This window comes from Citrus clementina, unplaced genomic scaffold (genome assembly GCF_000493195.1).
Source record: "Citrus clementina cultivar Clemenules unplaced genomic scaffold, Citrus_clementina_v1.0 scaffold_3, whole genome shotgun sequence".
In the NCBI taxonomy this organism is placed as follows: domain Eukaryota; kingdom Viridiplantae; phylum Streptophyta; class Magnoliopsida; order Sapindales; family Rutaceae; genus Citrus; species Citrus x clementina.
Window position 1 is genome coordinate 33,421,283 of NW_006262339.1, and position 26,538 is coordinate 33,447,820.

At 34.0% G+C, this 26,538-nt stretch overlaps 3 protein-coding genes and 1 pseudogene across 3 annotated transcripts; 3 read left to right on the plus strand and 1 right to left on the minus strand.

The window, feature by feature from the left end:
- LOC18047072 overlaps positions 1 to 16,247 on the plus strand; it is a 29,869-nt pseudogene extending 13,622 nt beyond the window's left edge.
- On the plus strand, positions 2,478 to 6,002 carry LOC18047076 (protein DJ-1 homolog B). Its single transcript, XM_006442487.2, has 8 exons — positions 2,478 to 2,680; positions 2,768 to 2,968; positions 3,358 to 3,507; positions 3,640 to 3,825; positions 4,199 to 4,279; positions 4,727 to 4,927; positions 5,013 to 5,153; positions 5,667 to 6,002. The coding sequence occupies exons 1-8, from the start codon at positions 2,528 to 2,530 to the stop codon at positions 5,871 to 5,873; spliced, it is 1,320 nt and encodes a 439-aa protein (XP_006442550.1). The 5' UTR covers positions 2,478 to 2,527; the 3' UTR covers positions 5,874 to 6,002.
- Positions 16,248 to 17,172: 925 nt separating the features above from the next.
- Positions 17,173 to 19,817, plus strand: LOC18047079 (protein DJ-1 homolog B; the record flags this gene model as incomplete). The annotated part of the gene is made up of 6 exons (XM_024187408.1): positions 17,173 to 17,225; positions 17,334 to 17,469; positions 17,848 to 17,997; positions 18,130 to 18,315; positions 18,802 to 18,942; positions 19,435 to 19,817. Coding segments are annotated over 6 exons (873 nt in total), but the record flags the coding sequence as incomplete, so codon positions are not given.
- An 831-nt stretch (positions 19,818 to 20,648) lies between these two features.
- LOC18047080 (probable LRR receptor-like serine/threonine-protein kinase At3g47570) lies at positions 20,649 to 24,710 on the minus strand. The gene is made up of 3 exons (XM_024188270.1): positions 24,018 to 24,710; positions 21,197 to 23,209; positions 20,649 to 21,070 (listed from the first exon to the last, which is right to left on the minus strand). The coding sequence occupies exons 1-3, from the start codon at positions 24,706 to 24,708 to the stop codon at positions 20,715 to 20,717; spliced, it is 3,060 nt and encodes a 1,019-aa protein (XP_024044038.1). The 5' UTR covers positions 24,709 to 24,710; the 3' UTR covers positions 20,649 to 20,714.
- Between the last annotated feature and the right edge of the window lie 1,828 nt (positions 24,711 to 26,538).

Below are 26,538 nucleotides of genomic sequence, written 5' to 3' on the forward strand. Positions count from 1 at the left end.
TTCAATTTGTTTGCCTGGAGGAATTGAATAGTTAACTGATTAAAGGATTTCAAGGTGGTTAGGTCTAGCCGAGCATTGTAAATATTAACAGTCATTATGAATGTGTAATTCCTATATGTGAAATTGAATTTCCATGGTAGAATGGTAAATTTCTGGTAGGGTGTGATTGTATGGTAGACAATTGTGAGCAACAGATCCACATAGTAATATAGACTGAAATTTTGCGTCTTAATCCATGAAGAGATATAGATTTTGGCAAATATTATACAAGCACTTGGGGCAGGGGTGGCTTTAGGTATAGGCGAATAAGGCAGTTGTCTAAGGCCCCATATTTTGTGAAGGCCTCATTTTTTTTAAATTACGTATTTTAGGAAATCAAAAAGTTTATTAACATCTCTCTAATTTATTAATTATCCTATAGTTAAGAATTATTTTTTATGAAAAATTTATATTTGATAACATTAAGTTAAAGAGATATAACTAATAATATTATTTAATTATTAGTATTTCCAAAAAAAATTAAATTATTAGTCTTTTCAATTTCCTAAAAAAAATAATTATTTAATGTTAGAATCTTTGACTTTTAGTATTTCTTTTACTTTCTATTAAAAACTTTGTAATCTCAAAAATCAGTAAATCAAAAAATTTCTTCCTCTCTTCTCTACAAAGAAAATTATTATATTCATTGGTTCATTTAAAAAAAAATCAGTTTATAGAAATATAAAGTCCATTTCTATTATCTGATCATTAATTCATCATCTCAACTTTTTATATTCTATCATTCTAAATATATTATTTGAAAATAATATTATTCTTATTTATTTGTTTGTTTATTTTGTAATAGTTTTAATGGAATAAAAATGATATCTTCTTAACTTTTTTTAGGTTTTATTTTTAAAATTCAAGAATTAAAAATGGAATAAATTTTGAGCCTTTTTTTAAAATTTCTTTGAGTATTGAAATTGCAATTTTTTTTTTAAATTTCTTTGAGTATTGAAATTGCAATTTCTTTTTAAAATTTCTTTGAGTATTGAAATTACAAAATAAATAGAGGCCTCATAAAAAAATTTCGCCTAAGGTCCCAAACACTCTAAAGCCGGCCTTGACTTGGGGTTACCTTAAATATTATGGACTTGTCATTGATCATTGATAGAGTTTCTTTTACCTAGTTATTGATATTTCTTTCAATTTTCTATTTTACTGATACCACAATTTTAGGTGGCAAGACAACTTTCGATTTCTATTAAGCCTGAAAACCTGCATCTACCATCACCTCTGTCTGCTTTTGGGGAATACGAGTTTCCTATGCGCTTACCCAAAATACGAGGTCCAGTGGACTCTCAATGTTAAAGTCCACGGCAAATAAACAATCGTTTCATTTGTTTTGTATCCAAATTCCAAATTCCATTGAAGATAATACAGGCAACATTGTTTGCAACGCCACAGCTAATTTGCAGTAGGATGAAACAATCAGAATTTTGCCTTTTTCGTGTATAAAATTTTATTTTTTTAATTGTGATATTACAGTTTTGCCCATCAAGCATTATGAAGCTTAATATTTAGATAAATGTTAGGTTTAATCTATAAATTTTAACTTCAGTGTTTATTTAATTTTTATATTTTGTAAAATATCTCAAGACAGCCCTATTCTCAAATATTGGCTTGATCCGTATATATTAACATCAGTGCTTATTTAGGTTTTATATTTTACAAAATACTTTAAGGCAGTTCTATTATCAAATATGTTATGCTCTTGCTTTCATTTTTTCTTTGTTTTTATAATAATACTCTGATAACAAAATTTTTTTACATTAATTTTTTAATCAATAAAAAAGGTAACTACCAAATTAACCGATAAATTAATTTGTTTATTTTTTTAATCAATAAAAAATTTAATTAATATTAATTAATAAATTACTTGGTAGCAAATTAAAAAATAAATATTAGCATAAAACAATTGATATTTTTCATTCTCTTACAACAATCTTACTAATTATTATTTATAAATTAATTAATACAAGTTAATTTAAAGTAATGTTTAATATTCTTGTAACAATCTTACTAATAATTTTTTTTGTAAAAAATAATTTATTAAATTAATCCTAAAAGTAAAATAATAATAATTAATTTATAATTTATTTTTAAGGTTAATTTGATAAATTCAAATTTTTTTAATTAATATCTCCAAAAATATAGTTGCAACGATATTATTACAAAAGTTAAAAAAAAGTAAATATAGGATTGTAATATAACTGTCAGTGAAAATAATTTAAAATATTTTTTATAATTAAACGGACATTTAATTAAAAATATAAAGAACTAAATAAACATGTATTTTGTAACATTTCAACCTGCTGGCTAATGGTCATACAATCATGGTGAGGCCCGGGATGTCCGGCCCAGCCCATCATGTAAAAAGCCATGTCACCCTTATTCTTAAGCTGCTACTGCATTGCCACTTTGCCAGTTGCCACGAAGCTCCCCACATCACACCGCACTGATGCCTCTAGAAAACTAACTTAAAAAAATGGTATTAATAAGCGTTCGCCACGTCACTCCTCACTCTCTTCTTCGTCACTTTCCTCTCACTCAACATTTTCTCCCCAAACAAATTCCTGCTTTGAAAAATCGCATTTTCTCCTTCACAGCAACAGCTACAATGTCTTCAACTTCCAAAAAGGTAATTATTTTATTTTATTTTTTGTTTAGTTTCTTTCTGTTGCCTTTTTGTTTCGTTTTTGAATTTTCCGTGTCGTTTTTTTCCAAGGTTTTGGTGCCTGTTGCGAACGGGAGTGAGCCGATTGAGGCTTTGATAACGATCGATGTTTTGAGAAGGTCTGGAGCAGACGTCGCGGTTGCGTCTGTGGAGACACAGCTTCGTGTCGACGCGTGTCATGGTGTCAAGGTTGTCGCTGATGCTCTGGTGTCTGACTGCCGCGACGCCGTTTTTGATCTTATAGCTCTTCCCGTATGTATTGCAGCTCGCCTTAGCTCATGCCAATTTATGTGATGTTTGTATAATTATAGATGATTATTGCTGATCCTGAATGTTAAGCTAAATAATTCGTCGTTAAGTCATCTTCATTTAATTTTCGATTGAAAATGAACTAATAATAATTTTAAGCAAAGAAAAAAAATGGAAAATGTTTATTTTGTTTTATTTTTATTTTTTAATTTTTTGGGATTTCCTTATTGTGGCTGTTACCATTCATTATGTGGTCCTAGTTAAATATTTCAAGTTGTTGTAGTCAGTGAAATTCTTTTCGATATTTATTCTGGCATGTATGTTTTTCCTTTTCAATTTCTTTTGTTGCTGATTTTTTGGTTATGTTATATCCTTTTTTATTTCCCTTGTAGGGTGGCATGCCCGGTGCTACCAATCTGAAAGAATCTGAAGTATTAGAAAGCATTGTGAAGAAGCAGGCTTCAGATGGGCGTCTTTATGCTGCTATCTGTGCTTCACCTGCTGTGGCGTTAGGGTCTTGGGGTCTGTTGAAGGGATTGAAGGTAAGAATTAGATAAACCTTTTTGATGTTTTGTGGTCTTTTGGGAATTGCACTGATATTTTTGTTATAGTTCAGTTTTCTTCTGGCTGATGATTCTTAAGTTCTAATTTATGTAGTTGTTCATTTTTCGTAGGCTACTTGTTATCCATCATTTATGGAGCAATTAGCTCCTGCTTGTGCAGCAACTGTTGAATCAAGAGTACAGCAGGATGGTAAAGTTGTTACGAGTCGTGGACCGGGCACTACCATGGAGTTTGTCGTTGCACTTGTTGAGCAGTTGTATGGGAAAGAGAAAGCTGATGAAGTTTCTGGGCCACTGGTATTAACTTTTATAGATAACGTTGTTTAAAAAAATTATGAGTTATATAATTTGTGGAAATCCATTCTAATAGATTCATTTGGTGTGTCTAGTTGGAAGTTTCAGAGGCTAATGTATTCAAGAAAATAAGTTCAGGGGAAGAGTATGACTTTTTGCATTAGTGATTCATTAGATGAAATTGCATACCTGCTGGTCCATCATAAGGTGGTGAAAACAATGTTTGATTTAATTAATGGGATCCTGAAATATGCATTTGTTGAGCTTCAATGTCTCCACTGATAAAATTCTTTTTAATGTAAGTTCTTTCTCTTGGTATTTGTATTTGAATTTTCTGTTCCTCATGCTTTCGTCTTTACTGTCACCTTGTGCCTAGGTAATGCGTGCAAATCATGGAGATGAATACACTATTGCTGAGTTCAATCCAATTCAGTGGACATTTGACAATTCTCCCCAGGTGAGATTGGACTGTTAGTTTCTTGTATTTGTTTTTCTTCTTCCATGTTTTGAGGGATACCCATTTGGTAGTAAATAAAAATTTGTGATATCTTCTATACATGTACATATACATCATTGACTTCACTCATTTGTGAACATATTGGAGGTAGCAGATATATTTTTATGATAAATCCAAAGTTTGATCAACTACAAAAGAAGTATGAGCGTTGCTGGACCAGGGGGGAAGGTTGAGGGTGGATGGGCTGGGGGTGTACGGCGCATGAACAAAAGGAAATTATAGGGGTGAAAGTTCATGCCATCCACAAGTTGTAAAATGGGTACATAATATTTCAAATTAGAGATTGTGAGATCCTTAAAGATTGCTGACTTGTGCTTAAAATGGAACTCTTGATAACTTCAAATGTTATAAGTTCTTGGTGAAATTTTGTGCTTTCTTTTCTTTCAGATTCTTGTGCCTATTGCGAATGGTTCAGAGGAGATGGAAGCTGTTATGATAATTGATATTCTGCGACGAGCTAAAGCAAACGTTGTGGTTGCATCGGTTGAGGATAAACTAGAAATTCTGGCTTCTCGTCAAGTTAAATTAGTGGCAGATGTGCTCATTGATGAGGCAGCTAAACTTTCGTATGATTTAATTGTCTTGCCAGTAAGTTGTGGTGCTTACTCTTGCTTCATAGTCTTTACCACATTATTGACTAACTAACTACAATTTATCTATACACATTGCGCAGGGTGGACTTGGTGGCGCTCAAGCATTTGCGAAGTCAGAGAAATTGGTGAATATGCTAGAGAAGCAAAAGGAATCAAATAGACCTTACGGTGCTATATGTGCATCCCCAGCTTTAGTGTTGGAGCCCCATGGCTTACTCAAGGTACGACATTTCTGCTTAAATTATTTACTCAGATTTGCATCACCTAATCTGAACTTAATGAAAGATTATGATGTTGTATGATTTTATGAATGTGTTCTTATATCATGTAAGTCAGCAATGAATTAATTGAAGTTTGCTGACAAATTAGAAGCTCAAAAACTGCTGCTTCTTCATTAGTTAATTACCCAAAGAGTTAAGATAGGCATCCCAAATTTGTTATCCCAAATGATATGGCATTTATTGAGTGATTGGTATTAATTGTATTATCTAACCCACCAACAGATGAATGCCGCACCATTTGAGACGATCTTTTGGGATAAAAAATTTGGGAAGTGTAGCAAATTTTTATGCTGATTTTTTTGGCTTCATTCATGTAAACTCCCCCCCCCCCCCCCCCCAAAAAAAAAGGAAAAAACCAACAAACACCCAAAAAAAAAAAATTCTGAAGTACTTCCCGTAATATCATTCCTGTGTATTTCTTTTCCCCTCAAGACATATTTAACTTTGGTTCAGGGTAAAAAAGCTACAGCTTTTCCTGCCATGTGCAACAAGCTGTCAGATCAGAGTGAAATCGAAAACAGGGTTGTGGTTGATGGCAACCTTATCACCAGCAGAGGGCCAGGAACTTCTATGGAGTTTGCACTGGCAATTGTGGAGAAGTTTTTTGGCCGCAACAAAGCGCTTGAGCTTGCAAAGATAATGCTTTTCACTCGCACCTAAAGTTTTTACTGAAACCTGCCTACTATTAAACTAGAGTATTTATTTCTGTATTACTACTGCTTGTAGAGAGTGGAAATGGAAACTTGAATTCGTGTTTGAATATGGATTCACTGTGCGGGTTTGTACAACAGTTCGTTTATAAATAAATGAGTTCATAGTCATTTTGAATATTTGGAATAAGCGTGATTGCTGTTGAGTTCTGTTATCAATGTTCGGAGTCCAATTGTGGTTGAGAGGGATATAATTACCGTTACTGGGAATTTTAGTTGTGAACTAAAAATTTGTTATATTACATTCCACCTTTCTACAGAATCCTTTGGAATAATAAATATACATCAAATAATAACTCGATTTTCGGGATAAGAAGGAAAAAAAAAAAAAGCAGAGACTGAAAAGAACAGAATTGGCCGTTTTGTTGGAGCATAAATCTCTAGAAGATTGAAATAAAACAGATACCATATCTAGTTTCAAGTATGTTTATGCAAGAATATACAAATTTGAAGATTAGATTTCTCATTTCAATTTATGTTCTGCTCAAAGCAATGGCTCTTATTCCACAGGCACAAACAGGAAAGAGTACGCACAAAGTAACAAGCACACTTAGCGTATGTTGCATTAACTACTTGCAGCAACATCATCCAGGAACTTCGCTTTGATCTTCCTGAGCTTTGCTGCAGCGTCTGTCATATGTATCCTCTTGTGAGGTGTGTCCATACAACAATCCAATGCCAAATCCATGATGCTTAATAAACAATCCATTTTGGCAGAAAAAGCTTGCTCTTCTCGCACCAAATTTGCATCAACAACTTCGGTCAATCGGTGAGGTAGTGACTCCTTTACCCATCTCCGTAAACTCATTTCTCCTGTGAACATTTCATCGGTGGGTTTCTTTCCCGTGAAAGTTTCCATCAATAAAACACCATAACTGTAGACATCACATTTGTTTGAAACAATTCCTTCTGAGCCATATTCTGCATTTTTTAATTTCAATGTTTCAAGTAGATATGTCATTATGAAACAACTAGAAAAAGCAAATAATTTTGTGATAATTAAGGTAATCCAAAGTTTGCTCGTGCTTGAAAAAAGAGCAAAAATTTTAATTACAATTGAAACTTTACCTGGTGCCATATAACCAATTGTAGCCATTGTCATGGTTTGTGTCACAGAATCTTCTCCTTCACCTAAGAGTTTGGAAATGCCAAAGTCGCTCACACGTGCCACCATATTTTCATCCAAGAGAATGTTGGTAGGCTTCAAATCACAATGAATTATAGGTGCCGACGAATGACCATGATGGAGATATTCAAGAGCTGACCCCACATCTATCATTATATTCAACCTCTGTAGAATGTCTAAGAAATAGTTGTGAGAATACAACCACTTCTCAAGACTACCATTTGGCATGAACTCAAGTACCAATGCTTTGAAATCTAGATTAGAACAGCTGCTAAGGATCTTTAGGAGATTTCGATGACGAACATTCCGTAGAATTTCACATTCAGAATCAAAACTCCTAAATGCTCTCTCCAATTGCAGATTGAAAATCTTAATTGCAACATTAGTCCCATCAGAAAGGGTTCCTTTATAAACTGATCCAAAACTGCCTGTACCAAGTAAGTTGCATTCATTAAATTCATCAGTTGCTCGTCGAATGTCTAAGTACGATGTTCTTCTCCATGTTGCGCGAGGCAAAAAATCTTCATGATCCAAATGCTTTGTACTCCTAGTTCGGCATCTTATGTACATAATGATGATGATCGCTACAAGTGCAGTGGATAGTATCGAAGGCAAAATATATTGAAGGACAATTGGAGCAACTTTATTGGTTGTTTTTCTGTTATCTTGCTTGCAAGGTGGGACTTGGAGTCTAGGTGGACCACAGAGTGCATAATTCCCAAAATATGATTGAGCTGAGAAGTCTTTAAAAGACCCCTTGACAGGAATTTCCCCTTCTAGCCTATTGTGAGATACATTAAACTGTTTGAGATGTGAAAGTGCCTCCAATGACTTAGGAATTTTTCCAGAGAGATTGTTGTTAGAGAAATCTAAGGATTCTAAGCTTATCAAACTGCCAACTGATTCAGGAATCGGACCCTGAAATTGATTACCAGCCAAGGATAGAGTTTCTAGATTTTTGAGGGTACCAATGGTTGATGGAATATCACTTGATAATTGATTTCTTGATAAATCTAAATCTATCAAGACCTTTAACTTTTTTATATTCGAAGGGAGAGGACCCTTTAATGAATTTGACGACAAGTCTATACGCAAGATGTGTTCAAGACTCCACAAAGATGATGGTAAACTAGAGCTGAGCTTATTGGAGCCTAAGTAGAGGCTTCTTAGAGAAGTCAAACTCGCCAAGCATTGTGGTATAGTTCCGGAGAGCTTATTTCCACCTAAGCTTAATATATTCAACCTCTCCAAATGGCAAAGATAATTGGGAATGGATCCTTGCAAATTATTCTTATAGAGATATAAACCTTGCAGCTGTTGTAATTTTCCCACAGATGCTGGTATGGTGCCATTCAAGTCATTGTTGACGAGGTTTAAAAGTACCAAGCCACGTAAATTACCAATTTCTTTTGGAATGCTGCCCCCGAGTTTGCACTCTAATGGAAAGAATCTTTGAAGAGAAGCAGAGAAATTTCCAATTAATGGTGGAAGGATGCCACCTAATGGATCATAAGCTAAGGCTAGTTTTTCTAGATTTCTGCAATTAGTCAAAGAAGAAAGAAAACTCCACTGATCTGCTGAAGATGATTCTGTCGTCAAGTTATTCCTCATAAGGTTGAGGGTGCTGAGGTGTCTCAAGTTGCCAAATGTATTTGGGATATGGCCCGAGAATGAGTTAGAGCTCAACTCTAGGCCAATGAGTTTAGAAGCGTTGGTAATATAGTTGGGAATTGTTCCTATAAGATTATTGCGCGCCAAGATTAAATACTCTATGTTCCGAAGCGAGTGGCCAATCGTTGATGGTAAGCGGCCTGAGAGTTGATTGCCAAGCAGATTAAGGTGTCCTATGGTTGAACTATTGAAGATCGTGGGTGGAATGAGGCCACTTAAATTAGTGTCACCAAGAACAAGATACTCCAAATTTTGTAGATCGCCAATCTCGGTTGGGATTTCACCTGCCATAAGGCTAACATTGAGGAGTTTTACCAAAAAATAAAATAAAAACATTTCATAGATGATTCTGTAAAAGAGTTTGACAAAAAAAAATTGAGCTTTTAGCTTAAGGTAAATTGAGTTTGACAATGTTACCCTTCAACATGTAAAAGGATCAAATTAAATTTATTACATAATAATTTCAGCCAATAATGTTCTTTAAAATATTAATTTCATAGATAATTCTGCAAAATATGCATGAAAATGGAAAAATATGCTTCAATTACAAGAGGTGGTGGAACGTACCTCGAAGATTGCTGAAACGCAGATCCAGATTCACGAGTTTACTCAAATTTCCAAGCCTTAAAGGAATAGTTCCACCAAAAATATTGAACCGTGCACGCAGCGTCTCTAGCCTTGATAAGTTGAAGAGAGAATTAGGGATGGGACCTGTGAAACTGTTATTATCAAGATTCAATATTTGGAGGTTAGATAAGACACCAATCCATGATGGAAAGCTTCCGCTCAATTTATTGAAAGCGAATCTCATGACCCTGAGTCGACGTAATTGCCCCAATTCTTTCGGCAGATGGCCATGAAAATTGTTCTTCCTAATGTCAAGAGACACTAGAAATGAGAGATTTCCCAAGTGTTGTGGAATGGTGCCTCCGAGACCCATATCTGAAAGATTCAAGGCAGTGACTCACTGACTCTTTGATGGCGTGAACCACAAGAGATACCAACCCAGCTACATATTGGATAAGATATAGCCCAATTGTTTGTCAGGACACTTCGATAATCAACGACACGGCTTTGAATGCAAGAAGAGCCGATTGATCTGTTGTTAAGTTGCTCAAAGTCGTCATAGCTAAGCTAGCTATGGAATATTGTAACAACAACATAGGAACAAAGAAGAATGATAAGCGCATATTGGTCGTTTTTAGTAGTAGTTGCAAGGCAAGATTGATAGAAGTTTTAAGTGACGGAAATTAGCATATACTTATACATGAGACATATGAATTTGAAAATAAGTGCAGAAAAAATATACAGGGGACTTGCAAATTGTTATATTCTGACATTGAGCGAGCCGTCGAAGTAAACGTATTTACACTTGAACCCTAAATAAAGGCACTGTGGCACTTAATTGCCAAAAGGAAGAAGATGCTCAACATTGGCAACGCGTATGCATTTGTTCTCACTATGCTAAGGCTTATGGCAACCACAATATGTTCTTTTTCTTTTCTCTAAAAATAAAAAAAGGCGACCTTCACTTGACTTGGTCTAATAATTATCACAAAACAATTAATAATGCAAAGGGTCAGTGGCACCCAACTTTAAAATAACAACGTAATTATTGTTAGTTGTCTTAGAGATAAAGGAAAAAGATAGCTATACCTCCATAATTTGATCAAATAATTAAATAAATTTTTAATCAAGATTCTATTTTATTACTTTTTACAGTTTATTTGGATGTCAAATACAAAATTTACTGTTATTCCAATATCATGTCATCACTTGCTTCTATACATGGAATGATATATTGACTGTTTTTCCAAAGTTTTAAATTGAACTAAAAGCATTCTAATTAACCTTAAAAAAAATCATCCAACCAGATATAAATCTTCTAATTAACCTAAAGATACCCATATTAATTCCAGTTAAATAAATCTTCATTTTTTTCATGGTTTTGGATCTCGAGCAGGGTGGATATATCCAACTAGATCCGCCCCATTGGCATTCCAATATATTCTGGAATTGGAAGAGTATCAACGACTTAATGTGTAATTTTAAATTTGTAACGTTTAATTCTAATTTGAGGATTCAAATGAATTTATGCGGATCTAAAAGGGGACTGAAGATTGGCATGCATACATACATGCATTAAATATATTTACGTATAAAGAGAGAGAGAGAGATAATATAACATTCTTCTTGAAGAAGATTTTTGTGCCATACGAATTAAAGAGAGTATTGTGTCGATGTTGGAGGCTAGAGGGACAATTGGTTACATTGCTTCGGAAGTGTTTAAATTACTAGATTTAGCGAGATATATATATATATATTTTCCACATTGGATTTACAAGCATTTCGAGCAGGATACTGAATTTCAATTACTCGGAATTGTAAACAGCGAGGAAGGTGGAATTGTAAACTTACTCGCAAGCATTTTGTGGTGTATACGGACTTGTCCATCGGATAGGTCGCCCATGAACAGAGTGATGGAAATGTTATTGCGAAGAAGCAGACTGACCAGCAGTGACGCTTTGAAAAGTCCACCAAACATCTTCTCCTCCAAGACCACCAATATATTCTTCCACCATTTCAACGTCGTGACGTGGGGATCAGAATTGAATTATAGGATGCTTGAAAGCTTCCTTTGGGGAACTTGTGAATTTGTCATGGCAAAAGTCAATGATGCATGTAACTAGCTAGCCCGTGTAGAGTCCGTTTGACTCATAAATATTTGTCACTTTCACTCTTTTTCAAAACCCAAAAGCACGCTAAATCTTAATCTTAAAAGAATTTTTTAAGTAATCTTTTACCACGCATGCATTTATGTCATTGCGCGGTCATCGATTACTTCTAAAGATCGTAATCTTTAAGAAAAAATTACTTCTCTTGAAAGTGAAAGCACGGCAGCTATTGTCGTATTGCAATGCAGCTGCTATGTGTAGTAGCCAATTCTTGGAAAGAACTAGTTTTCTTAAATTGTAAATGGTCCCCTTTATGATATGATGAATTTGATGAATATGATGAATTCTTTGCAAGTGTTGTTCCTTGAAGTCTCATCTTTCACAATGTTTTTGAAATACTAAATATTCACTCTTGATTCGGACCACCTAATCTGAACTTGATGAAAGATTATGATCTTGCCTGATTTTATGGATGTGGTCTTATCTCACGTAAGTCAGTAATGAATTAATTAAAGTTTACTGTCAAATTACGAACTCAAAAACTGTTGCTGCTTCATTATTCACAATGCCCAAATTCAGTGCAGAACTTATTATAAGTTTTCCAAAAGTTTTATGCTTTCTTTCCCCCAAATCCCAAGTACTTCCTGTAATATCATTCCCCTAAGACATGTTTAACTTTGGTTCAGGGTAACAAAGCTATAGCTTTTCCTGCCATGTGCAACAAGCTATTAAATTGAAGTATTTATTTCTGCAATACTACTACTAACTAGTAAGAGAGGCGAAATGGATACTTGAATATATGTTTTAGTTTGTTTATAAATAAATGAGTTGATAATAAGTCATTTTAAATATTTGCAAAAAAAAAAAACGGTGAGTGATGTCTAGTTCTATTTTCACTGCTCAGAGTCCAATTTTGATTACTGGAAAATTTAATTATAAAGTTGAACTAAGAATTTGTTATAAAATATTCCACCTTCATATACAGTCATCTGGAATAATAATATATAAAAAACAGTAATAACTCGATTTACAGGGTGAGAAAGAAAAGAAAGACGCTACGAGGAAAGTAGAGATTCAAAGACTTCACAACTTTGTTGGATGAAAAATTTCATAAATCTACAGAATATTGACATAAAATACAGAACATATCTAGCATTAAGTATATTTATGTATGTCCAAAGACAAAAATTCGAAGATTAGATTTATCATTTCAATTTATGTTCCGCCCAAAGCAATGACTTTTATTCCATAAGCACAAACAAGAAAGAGTACGCAACGTTAACAAACACACATAGCAAACATGACATTAACTACTTGCAGCAGCATCATCCAGAAACTTCACTATAATCTTCTTGAGCTTTTCAGCGGCATCTTTCGTAGATGCCCTTTGTTTTGGTGACTCCATGCAAAAATCCAATGCCGAATGCATGATGCTTAATAAACAATTCATTTTATTAGTACATTGGATATAATCGAAGGCAAAGTATATTTCAGGACAAGCAGAGTAGCATTCTTGGATCCTTTGCTATTATCTTCTTTGCAAGGTGGGACTAGAGGTCCTGGTGGATAACATAGTGCATAATTCTCAAAAAATGATTGAGCTGAAATGTTTTTAAAAGGTCCTTTGATAGGAATTCCCCCTTCTAGCCTATTGTTAGACACATTAAGTTGTTTGAGATATGAGAGTGCCTCTATTGACTTTGGAATTTCTCCAGAGAAATTGTTGCTAGGGAGATCCAAAGATTCCAACCTTATGAAACTACCAAATGGTTTAGGGATCAGACCATAAAATTGGTTTCTAACCAAGGATAAAGTTGCTAGATCTTTGAGGCCACCAATATTTACTGGTATATCACCTGATAATTGATTTCTTGATAAATCTAACTCGATTAAGACCCTTAAGTTTTGTATATCTGAAGATAGATGATCACTTAGAGAATTTTTTGACAAGTTTACATACATGATGTACTCAAGACTCCACAAGGATGATAGGATACTAGAAGTGAGCGTGTTGGAGATTAAAAAGAGTGTTCTTAGAGAAGTCAGACTGCCCAAGAATTGCGGTATATGTCCAAAGTGCTTATTTTCATTTAAAATAAACCAGTCAACCGCTCCAAGCGGCAAAGATCATTGGGAATGTATCCTTGCAAATTATTGGCATCGAGATATGAAACTTGTAGTGTCTTTAACGTTCCCATTGATGCTGGAATAGTTTGGTCCAAATGATAAAGAAAAGAAAGACGCTACGAGGGAAGCAGAGATTCAAAGACTTCGCCACTTTGTTGGAGGAACAATTTCATAAATCTCCAGAATATTGACATAAAACACATACCATATCTAGCATTAAGTGTATTTATGTATGTCCAAAGATAAAAATTCGAAGATTAAATTTATCATTTCAATTTATGTTCTGCCCAAAGCAATGGCTTTTATTCCACAAGCACAAACAAGAAAGAGTACGCACAAAGTTAACAAACACACATAGCAAACGTGACATCAACTACTTGCAGCAGCATCATCCAGAAACTTCACTCTAATCTTCTTGAGCTTTTCAGCGGCAACTTTCGTAGATGCCCTCTGTTCTGGTGACTCCATGCAACAATCCAATGCCGAATGCATGGTGCTTAATAAACAATTCATTCTGGTGAAAGTTTCCATCAATAAAACACCATAACTATAGACATCACCTTTGGCCGAAATCATTCCTTCTAATCCATACTCTCCATTTTTTGGTTTCGATAGATCAAATGGATATGACATCATAAAACAAATGATAAACAAATAATATTTTGACAGTCAAGATGGCCCAAACTTTGACTGTGCTTCGAAAAGAGCGAAAATTTGAAATTATAATTGAAACCTTACCTGGTGCCATATAACCAGTTGTAGCCACTGTCATGATTTGGGTCACAGAATCTTCTCCATCACCTAAGAGTTCGGAGATGCCGAACTCACATGTGCCACCATATTTTCATCCAAGAGAATGTTGCTAGCTTCAAATCACAATGAATTACAGGTGCTGATGAATGATCGTGATGGAGATATTCAAGTGCCAGCCGCACATCTATCATTATATTCAACCTCTCTAGGATATCTAGGAAATAGTTGTGAGAACACAACCATTTCTCAAGACTACCATTGAGCATGAACTCAAGCACCAGTACTTTAGAATCTGGTTTGCAACAGCTGCTAGTGATCTTTGTGAGATCTTGATGACGAACATTCCACAATACTTCACATTCAGAATCAAAACTCCTAAAGGCTCTCTCTAGCTGCAGATTGAAAACCTTTATTACAATAATAGTCACATCATAAAGTGTGCCTTTATAAACAGATCCGAAGCTCTCCGTACCTAGCAGGATACATTCACTAAATCCATCAGCTGCTCATTGAATATCATGATAGGATAGTCTTCTCCATGTTGTCGAAGAGAACAAATCTTCTTTATCTGGAGTTCTTGTTTTCCTATTTTGGAATATTATGAAGAATCATAACAATTGTTATTAGTGCATTGGATATAATCGAAGGCAAAGTATATTTCAGGACAAGCAGAGTAGCATTCTTGTATCCTTTGCTATTATCTTCTTTGCAGGGTGGGACTTGAAGGCCTGGTGGACCACATAGTGCATAATTCTCAAAAAACAATTAAGCTGAAATGTTTTTAAAAGGTCCTTTGATAGGAATTCCCCCTTCTAGCCTATTGTGAGACACATTGAGTTGTTTGAGATATGAGAGTGCCTCCATTGACTTTGGAATTTCTCCAGAGAGATTGTTGCTAGGGAGATCCAAAGATTCCAACCTTATCAAACTACCAAATGATTTAGGGACCAGACCATAAAATTGGTTTCTAGCCAAGGATAAAGTTGCTAGATCTTTGAGGCCACCAATACTTACTGGTATATCACCTGATAATTGATTTCTTGATAAATCAACTCTATTAAGACCTTTAAGTTTTGTATATCTGAAGATAGATGACCACTTAGAGAATTTGTTGACAAGTTTACATACAAGATGCACTCAAAATTCCACAAGGATGATGGGATACTAAAAGTGAGCGTGTTGTAGCTTAAAGAGAGTGTTTTTAAGGAATTGAATATCTGAAATCGTGTATGTAAATATTAACACTTAGAGAATTTGTCGACAAGTTTTTAAGGATTTACTGATTAAATAATTTTTCAATTTGTTTGCCTAGAGGAATTGAATAGTTAACTGATTAAAGGACTTCAAGGTGGTTAGGTTCAGTCGAGCATTGTAAATATTAACGGTCATTATGAATGTGTAATTCCTACATGTGAAATTGAATTTCCATGGTATAGCATGGTAAATTTCTGCTAGGGTGTGCTCGTGTGGTAGCCAATTGTGAGCAACAGATCCACATAGTAATATAGACTGAAATTTTGCGTCTTAATCCATGAAGATATAGATTTTGGCAAATATTATACAAGCCCTGGGGGTTACCTTAATTATTCTGGACTTTTCATTAATAGAGTTTCTTTTACCTAGTTATTGATATTTCTTTCAATTTTCTATTTTATTGATACCATATATACAATTTTAGGTGTCAAGACAACTTTCGATTTCTATTGAGCCTGAAAACCTCCATCTACCTTCACCTCTGTCAGCTTTCGGGGAATACGAGGTTCCTATGCGCTTTCCCAAAGCCATTCCCCTACCGGAAGGAAAGGTCCAGTGGACTCTCAATGTTAAAGTCCGCGGCAAATAAACAATCGGTTCATTTGTTTTGTTTTACTCGGTTCGGGATCCAAATTCCATTGTAGAACAGTTTTTGGTTTTTCTTCATATAACATTCTGAAGATAATACAGGCAACATTGTTTGCAACGCCACAGCGAATTTGCAGTAGGTTGAAACAATCAGAATTTTGCCTTTTTCGTGTATAAAATTTTATTTTTTAAATTGTGATATTACAGTTTTGCCCATCAAGCATTATGAAGCTTAATATTTGGATAAATGTTAGGTTTAATCTATAAATCATAACTTCAGTGTTTATTTTGTTTTTATATTTTGAAAAATATCTCAAGGCAGCCCTATTATCAAATATTGGCTTGATCTGTATATATTAACTTCAGTGCTTATTTAGGTTTTATATTTTGAAAAATACTTTAAGGCAGTCCTATTATCAAATATGTTATACTCTTACTTTCATTTTTTCTTTCTTTTTATAATAATACTCTGATAACAATATTTTTTACATTAATTTTTTAATCAATAAAAAAGGTAACTTGCAAATTAACCGATAAATTAATTTATTAATTTTTTAATCAATAAAAAAGTTAATTAATATTAATTAATAAATTACTTAGTCGCAAATTAAAAAATAAATATTAGCATAAAACAATTGATATTTTTCATTCTCTTACAACAATCTTACTAATTATTATTTATAAATTAATTAATACAAGTTAATTTAAAGTAATCTTTAATATTCTTGCAACAATCTTACTAATAATTTTTTTTTTATAAAAACTTAATTTATTAAATTAATCCTAAAAGTAAAATAATAATAATTAATTTGTATCTTACTTTTAAGTTTTAAGGTTAATTTGAAAGCCATGTCACCCATATTCTTAGGCTGCTACTGCATTACCACTTTGCCAGTTGCCACGAAGCTCCCCACATCACACCGCACTGATGCCTCTCGAAAACTAACTTAAAAAAATGGTATTAATAAGCGTACGCCACGTCACTCCTCACTCTCTTCTTCGTCAGTTTCCTCTCACTCAACACTTTCTCCCCAAACAAATTCCTTCTTTGAAAAATCGCATTTTCTCCTTCACAACAACAGCTACAATGTCTTCAACTTCCAAAAAGGTAATTTTTTTAAAAAAAATTTATCTTTTGTTTAGTTTCTTTCTGTGGCCTTTTTGTTGCGAACGGGAGTGAGCCGATTGAGTCCGTGATAACCATCGATGTTTTCAGAAGGTCTGGAGCTGACGTCACGGTTGCGTCTGTGGAGAAACAGCTTCGTGTCGACGCGTGTCATGGTGTCAAGATTGTCGCTGATGCTCTCGTGTCTGACTGCTGCGACCCCGTTTTTGATCTTATAGCTCTTCCCGTATGTATTGCAGCTCACCTCAGCTCATGCCAATTTATGTGATGTTTGTATAATTATAGATGATTATTGCTGATACTGAATGTTAAGCTAAATAATTCGTTCTTAAGTCATCTTCATTTAATTTTCGATTGAAAATGAAAAAATAATAATTTTAAGCAAAGAAAAATATAGAAAATGTTTATTTTGTTTTAATTTTCAGGGATTTCCTTATTGTGGCTCTTATCATTCGTTATATGGTCCTAGTTAAATATTTCAAATTGTTGTAGTCAGTGAAATTCTTTTCGATATTTATTCTGGCATGTATATTTTTCCTTTCAATTTCTTTTGTTGCTGATTCTTTGATTGATTATGTTATATCCTTTTTTGTTTCCCTTGTAGGGTGGCATGCCCGGTGCTACCAATCTGAAGGAATCTGAAGTATTAGAAAGCATTGTGAAGAAGCAGGCCTCAGCTGGGCGTCTTTATGCTGCTGTCTGTGCTTCACCTGCTGTGGCATTAGGGTCTTGGGGTCTGTTGAAGGGATTGAAGGTAAGAGTTAGATAAGCCTTTTTGATGTTTTGTGGTCTTTTGGGAATTGCACTGATATTTTTGTTATAGTTCAGTTTTCTTCTCGCTGATGATTGTTAAGTTCTAATTTATGTAGTTGTTCATTTTTCGTAGGCTTCTTGTTATCCGTCATTTATGGAGCAATTAGCTCCTGCTTGTGCAGCAACTGTTGAATCAAGAGTACAGCAGGATGGTAAAGTTGTTACGAGTCGTGGACCGGGCACTACCATGGAGTTTGCCGTTGCACTTGTTGGGCAGTTGTATGGGAAAGAGAAAGCTGATGAAGTTTCTGGGCCACTGGTATTAACTTTTATAGATAACGTTGTTTAAAAAAATTATGAGTTATATAATTTGTGGAAGCTTCAGATGCTAATGTATTCAAGAAAATAAGTTCAGGGGAAGAGTATGACTTTTTGCATTAGTGATTCATTAGATGAAATTGTATACCTGCTGGTCCATCATAAGGTGGTGAAAACAATGTTTGATTTAATTAATGGAATCCTGAAATATGCATTTGTTGAGCTTCAATGTCTCCACTGATAAAATTCTTTTTAATGTAAGTTCTTTCTCTTGGTATTCTGCGCAAATGTTGTGGTTGTGTCAGTTGAGGATAAACTAGAAATTCTGGCTTCTCGTCAAGTTAAATTAGTGCCAGATATGCTTATTGATGAGGCAGCTAAACTTTCGTATGATTTGATTGTCTTGCCAGTAAGTGGGGTTGCTAACTCTTGCCTCATAGTCTTTACCAAATTATTGACTTACTAACTACAATTTATCTATGCACAGGGTGGACTTGGTGGTGCTCAAGCATTTGCGAAGTCAGAAAAATTGGTAAATATGCTAAAGAAGCAAAAGGAATCAAATAGGCCTTACGGTGCTATATGTGCATCCCCAGAACTAGTGTTGGAGCCCCATGGCTTACTCAAGGTATGACCATTTCTGATTAAATATTTACTCTTGATTTGAATCACCTAATCTGAACTTGATAAAATATTGTGATCTTGTGTGATTTTATGAACGTGGTCTTATCTCATGTAAGTATGTAATGAATTTATTGAAGTTTGCTGACAAATTACAAACTCAAAAACTGCTGCTGCTGCTTCATTAGTTACAGTACCCAAGGAGTTATGATAGACATCCCAAACCTTTTACCCCAAATTCCCTCTCAAATGACATGGTAGTTATTAAGTGGTTGGTAATTTTTTATTAGATAGAAGTGAATTAATTATATTATTTAATCAACCAATTGATGAATGTCACGCCATTTGAGATGAATTTTTGGGATGTGTAGCAAAACTTTATGCTGATTTGTTTTGGCTACATTCATGTAAAACCTTTTTCCCCAAATCCCAAGAACTTCCCGCAATATCATTCCTTTGTATTTGTTTTCCCCTTTAGACATGTTTAACTTTGGTTCAGGGTAAAAAAGCTACGGCTTTTCCTGCCATGTGCAACAAGCTATCAGATCAAAGTGAAATCGAAAACAGGGTTGTGGTTGATGGCAACCTTATCACCAGCAGAGGGCCAGGAACTTCCATGGAGTTTGCACTGGCAATTGTGGAGAAGTTTTTTGGCCGCAACAAAGCTCTTGAGCTTGCAAAGATATTGCTTCTCTCCTGCACCTAAAATTTGTACCAGGACCTGACTACTATTAAACTAGAGTATTTATTCCTGTATTACTGCTGCTTGTAGAGAGGCGAAATGGAAACTTGAATTCGTGTTTGAATATGGATTCACTGTGCGGGTTTGTACATGTTGATGCCTAAAATCTGTTCTGGTTTATTAGCGACTTAATATCAGACTTCTACACCAGCATTAGATTTATTTGGTAGAGAATCGATTGATCAATCGTCTAAATGTCCTGCAACCACCAGCGATTAACCTGCGAATACCTGAAATCATAGAAGATGGTCAGAGGCGCCGGAAGTTTTTCCGGCGTGAAGCCTCCGACGCTCAAGTCAGTTTCTAGGCCTTTCGGAAAAATTTATGCCACCACTCATGTGGCTTAATAAGCATTGCCTTAAAACCCAAAGCTTTTCGAGTAATTTACAGAAAGTAAAGTATAGTGTAAAAGTAAGAATTTTCCATGAGAGGAAGAGAGCCAAAAGCCCCTTGGAGAAGAGAGAAAAAATAAATAAATAATCCCCCCTAGGTAATTCCCCACTCCCCTCTTTCCCCCCTTGGTCTCTCCCACTTTCGGAAGTTAAGGATGAGATAAAAGTAATGTCCCCATTCTCCCTTTTTTTTTTTTCCTTTTATCCGTTACCAAACAGTACAAGAGCTTGTTTATAAATAAATGAGTTCATAAAGAGTCATTTTAAACATTTGGAATAAACGTGAGTTGCTGTTTAGTTCTGTTTTCAATGTTCACCGTTCAATTGTGATCCAGAGCAATATAACTACACTCACTGGGAATTTTAATTATGAACCAAGAACGAAGTTGAACCGAGAATTTGATACTTTATATATTCCAGTTACCATATTTAAGAAAGAGTATTGAAAAGAAAGACGCTAACAGAGAATATTGAAGTTAAACACATACCATATCTAGTATTAAGTCTGTATGCCAAAGTTACAAATTCGAAGATCAGATTCCTCATTTCAATTTATGTTCTGCTCAAAACAATGGCTCTTATTCCACAAGCACAAAGAAGAAAGAGTGCGCACAAAGTTAACAGAGACACGCAGTGAAAATTACGCTAATTGGTTGCAGCAGCATCATCCAGGAACTTCACTTTAATCTTCTTGAGCTTTGCTGCAGCGTCTGTCATATTTATCCTCATGTCGGGTGACTCCATACAACAATCCAATGCCAAATCCATTATGCTTAATATACAATCCATTTTGGCAGAAAAAGCTTGCTCTTCTCGCACCAAATTTGCGTCAACAACTTCAATCAATCCGTGAGATAAAGACTCCTTTACCCATCTCCTTAAACTCATTTCTCCTGTGAACATTTCATCGGTGGGCCTCTTTCTCGTGAAGGTTTCCATCAATAAAACACCATAGCTGTAGACATCACATTTAGTTGAAACAATTCCTTCAGATCCATACTCTGCATTTTTTAATTTTAATTATGAAACAAATGATAAAACAAATAATTTTTTGATAATTAAGGTAACCCAAACTTTGCTCGTGCTTGAAAAAAGAGAAAAAAATTTAATTACAATTGAAGCTTTACCTGGTGCCATATAACCAATTGTAGCCATTGTCATGGTTTGTGTCTCAGAATCTTCTCCTTCACCTAAGAGTTTGGAAATGCCGAAGTCGCTCACATGTGCCACCATATTTTCATCCAAGAGAATGTTGGTGGGCTTCAAATCACAATGAATTATAGGTGCCGACGAATGACCATGATGGAGATATTCAAGAGCCGACCCCACATCTATCATTATATTCAACCTCTCTAGAATGTCTAAGAAATAGTTGTGAGAATACAACCACTTCTCGAGACTACCATTCGGCATGAACTCAAGTACCAATGCTTTGAAATCTGGATTAGAACAACTGCTAAGGATCTTTATGAGATTTCGATGACGAACATTCCGTAAAACTTCACATTCAGAATCAAAACTCCTAAATGCTCTCTCGAATTGCAGATTGAAAATCTTTATTGCAACATTAGTCCCGTCGGAAATGGTTCCTTTATAAACTGATCCAAAACTACCTGTACCAAGCAAGTTACATTCATTAAATTTATCAGTTGCTCGTTGAATGTCTAGGTACGGTGTTCTTCTCCATTTTGCAAGAGGTAGAAAATCTTCGTGATCCAAATGCTTTGTACTCCTATTCCGGCATCTTTTGTACATAATGATGGTAATCACTATAAGTACAGAGGATACTATCGGAGGCAAAATATATTTAAGGACAATTAGAGCAACTTTCTTGGTTCTTTTGCTGTTACCTTGTTTGCAAAGTGGGACTCGGAGTTTAGGTGGACCACAGAGTGCATAATTTCCGAAAAATGATTCAGCTGAGAAGTTTTTAAAAGACCTTTTAACAAGAATTTCCCCTTCTAGCCTATTATGAGACACATTAAATTGTTTGAGATGTGAAAGTGTCTCCAATGACTTAGGAATTTTTCCAGAGAAATTGTTGCCGGAGAGATCTAAGGATTCTAAGCTTATCAAACTGCCAACTGATTCAGGGATAGGTCCTTGAAATTGATTACTAGCCAAGGATAGAGTTTCTAGATCTACGAGAGCACCAATGGTTGATGGAATATTACCTGATAATTGATTCCTTGACAAATCTAAAACTCTCAAGACCTTTAACTTTTGTACATTGGAAGGGAGAGAATCATTTAATGAATTTGACGACAAGTTTATCTCTAAGATGTACTCAAGGCTCCACAAGGATGACGGTATACTAGAAGTGAGCTTGTTGGAGCCTAAGCGGAGTTCTCTTAGAGATGTCAAACTCGCCAAGCATGGCGGTATATGTCCAGAGAGCTTATTTCCATTTAACCTTATTCCGTACATCAACTCCAAGTGGCAAAGATCATAGGGAATGGATCCTTCCAAATTATTTTCTTCAAGAGATAAACCTTGTAGCCGCTGTAATGTTCCTACAGATGTTGGAATAGTTCCATCCAAGTCATTGAAGTCGAGGGTTAAGAGGATCAAGCCACGTAAATTACCAATTTCTTTAGGAATGCTGCCCCCGAGTTTGCAATCGGAAGCATAAAAGCTTTGAAGAGAAGCAGAGAAATTTCCAATTAATGGTGGAAGGATGCCACCTAATGGATTAGAAGCTAAGACTAAATAGGATAGCTTTCTACAATTAGTCAAAGAAGAGAGAAAACTCCACTGATCTGCTGAAGATGATTCTGTCGTCAAGTTATTCCCTGCTACGCTGAGCACGTTGAGGTGCCTCAAGTTGCCAAATGTATTTGGTATATGGCCTGAGAATGAGTTAGAGCCCAAGTCTAGACCAATGAGTTTGGAAGCATTGGTAATAGAGTTGGGAATTGTCCCGATAAGATTATTGATCGACAAAGTTAAATACTCTGTGTTCGGAAGCGAGTGGCCTATCGTTGATGGTAGGCGGCCTGATAGTTGGTTGCTCTGTAGATTAAGGACTCTTATGGTTGAAATATTGAAGATCGCGGGTGGAATGAGGCCACTTAAATTATTCGTACCAAGAGCAAGAATCTCCAAATTTTTTAGATTGCCAATCTCGGTTGGAATTTGATCTGTCATATCGATTAAACCAACATTGATGAGTTATTGAGTTTTTTGCTAAACATAAATTTAATTTCAAAATTCATGAAAATCAAAATTTCCCACAAAATATGTGTTATTAGTTTATAATAATTTAGGGGGTAATGATATTTCTACCCCATGATTTTTGTAAAACACACATGCTTTTAGAAAATTATTACCGCAAGATCACATTATTCTTAAAAATTCAAATTAAGAAGAAGTTTCTAGAATCAATCAATTAAATCCAAATTAATTTATATTTGAAACTTATATTCTTTTATTATATTTAAGTACTAAGGTTGTTTTAACATAAATTTAATTGACTATTTTACCCTCCTAAGGTAAAAGTACTAAAATCCTCAAAAATTTACTTCAACTAAACTAACAAAATATATTTATGACCTATGGGGCATTAAAAATATTGAATTTTATTTTTAAAATATTATATTACAAAACATAAAACTATATGCTAGATACTATAGTACATGTTTCTTGGGGTGATATAGTCATTTTACATTATAAGGATGAAATAGTCAAATTAAACTTAACTTGAAGCACCCGTAAATGCCAAAAATTGTTAAAAGACCTAAGTCATAAAAGAAAACTATTATCAGAATAATTTATTTAGTTAATTATCTGACTTATTGTTAATTTATAATTTTATAAGATATTGTGAACTTATTGCAATTATCTTATGGAGATGAGGGGGGGTTTTGCAAGAATATGAGCGGCAGTTTTGCCACTCTATAAAATAAAAAGAATTATGCAGTCATGCAAATGCAAATATGCTGAACTTACCTTGCAGGTTGTTATGACGAAGATCCAAATCAAAAAGGTTGCTCAAATTTCCTATCCCTGAAGGAATATTTCCATCAATAACGTTGAAACTTGCTTGTAACATCTCCAATTTCGATAAGTTGAAGAGAGAATTTGGGATTGGACCCGTGATATTGTTATTACGAAGACTCATCATTTGTAATTTGGATAAGACACCAATCCAAGTTGGAATGCTTCCACTCAATTTATTGAAATTGAAACTAATGAATTTGAGTCGGCCTAATTTCCCCAATTCATTAGGTAGATGGCCATAAAAATTGTTCAAAGTAACATCAAGAGACATTAGGAATGAGAGATTTCCCAAGTGTGGGGGAATAGTGCCTCCGAGACCCATGCCTGAAAGATTTAAAGCCTTGACTCTTTGATGGCGTGAATCACAAGAAATACCAACCCAGCTGCATATTGGATGAGATATAGACCAATTATTTGCTAGGACACTCCGATAATCAACGACATGGGCTTTGAATGCAAGAAGAGCTGATTGATCTGTTGTCAAATTGTTTAAAGTCGTCATAGCTAAGTTAGCTATGGAATATTGTAACAACATAGGAACAAAGAAGAACGATAGGCGCATATTGGTCGTTTTTAATAGATACAGCAACATAATTGCTAGGTGAGATTGAAACAAGTTTGAAGTGAAGGAAATTAGCATATACTTATACAAGAGACGTATGAATTTGAAAACAAGAAAAGAAAAAATATACAGGAGACTTGCAAACTGTTATATTTTGCCATTAAGCGAGTCGTCCAAGTAAACGCACGTATGGACTTGCAAAATTGTTAAACGTCGCTGTACTTGAACCGTAAACAAAGGGTGTGTTTGGTTGGAGGATTAAAAGTGGGGATTAGACACCTTTTTTTTTTTTTTTTAATTTTATCCTTATCTCATGTTTGGTGCTGTCAAGGGTATTAGGATTTAGTTATCTTGAACTCACAAGCTAATCTTAATTTTGTAAAGGAAATTATCCCAAGAGGGGTCATGGGATTAGTTAGTATTGGATTATATTGATAACTCAATTAAACATAATAATTTATAAATATTAAAATTATAGTAATATGTGATAAATGTAATAAAAAAATATTGATTTTAATAATGTAAATAATAAATTATACTAAAAATCATTATTAATTTCACATTAAATTAAAATTCTATTTTACTTTATTTAATTATTAAATATTTTTTATAATTCCAAATTTACATTATAAATTAATTATTAAATTAGTATTCAAAAAGATAATTTTTTATAAAATAATAGATTATTGAATAAATATAATATAAATATCATATACATATTTAACAAACTAATAATTATTAAAATTATGATTTCTATTTCATTAACGTCATTGAGGTTGATTTGTATAATTAATAATGCAAAATTTTAGTTTATAATAATATTAATAATAATAATAACTTGTAAATTGTAATATTATAATGTAAAACATGATTATTTATAGTCCAATCTAATATTGTACCAAACACAATATAGTATTATATATAATCCACTATTATCCAATCCAATCCAATTTTATCCAATTTAATCTAATCTAATTCAATCAAATCCGGCGGACCAAACCAGCTCAAAGGTTTTATGGCCCTTTACTTACCAAACAGAAGAAGATGCTCAACATTGGCATCTTTGACCCAATCCAAATTTAATCCAGACATCTGCGGATCAGATGCAGATTTGACCCAATCTATATCCAATCCACCATTTTACGGATTGGTTTGCAGACTGAAAATTTTTAATTCTGTCAAATCCACGAACTAACTAAATAAAAAAAATTTAATATAAAAATAAATTTACTATGAATCAAATTTAAAATTAAATAAGATTTAAATAAATTAATTGCTTAAATAGAGCTAAAAATACATTTAAAGTTTCAAAATATAGCACACCAAAATAAAAATAAAAAAATCATTCGTTTAGATCAATACATGGAAATTAACTATTTAGTAAACTATATTTGTTTATTTAATTATTTTTTTATATTATTAACGGATAAGATATAATATAATGTTAATGTAACTATATTTTAACTTATTTATTTACTTATAAGTACTAATGCCATATTTACAAGTTTTATTTTTAATTAAATAAATACTTCTTATTTTTTTGCGGATTCGTGGAATTTTACGGATTTACAGAAGTAGATCCATATCCAATCCACTGATTGCGGATTATTAAATTTTCAATTCAATCTAATCCAATCCACCAATCCACGGATCAGACGGATTGAGCGGATCGAATTGGATTATGAAAACCCCTCGGTTTTGGTGTCCATTGTTGAAAACTTGGAAGTCTATATGACCATTTAACCAAACTCTAGGGGTACAACTATCACAAAGTTCTAAAAATAAATTTTACCCAACATTTAAATGATTTTTTTTCACAGTTGATTATTAAATTCTAAGTGTTTGGCTACTGTAAGAATACAAATAATTGACATAGACATAATATTAAATAAAATTTACTTATATATT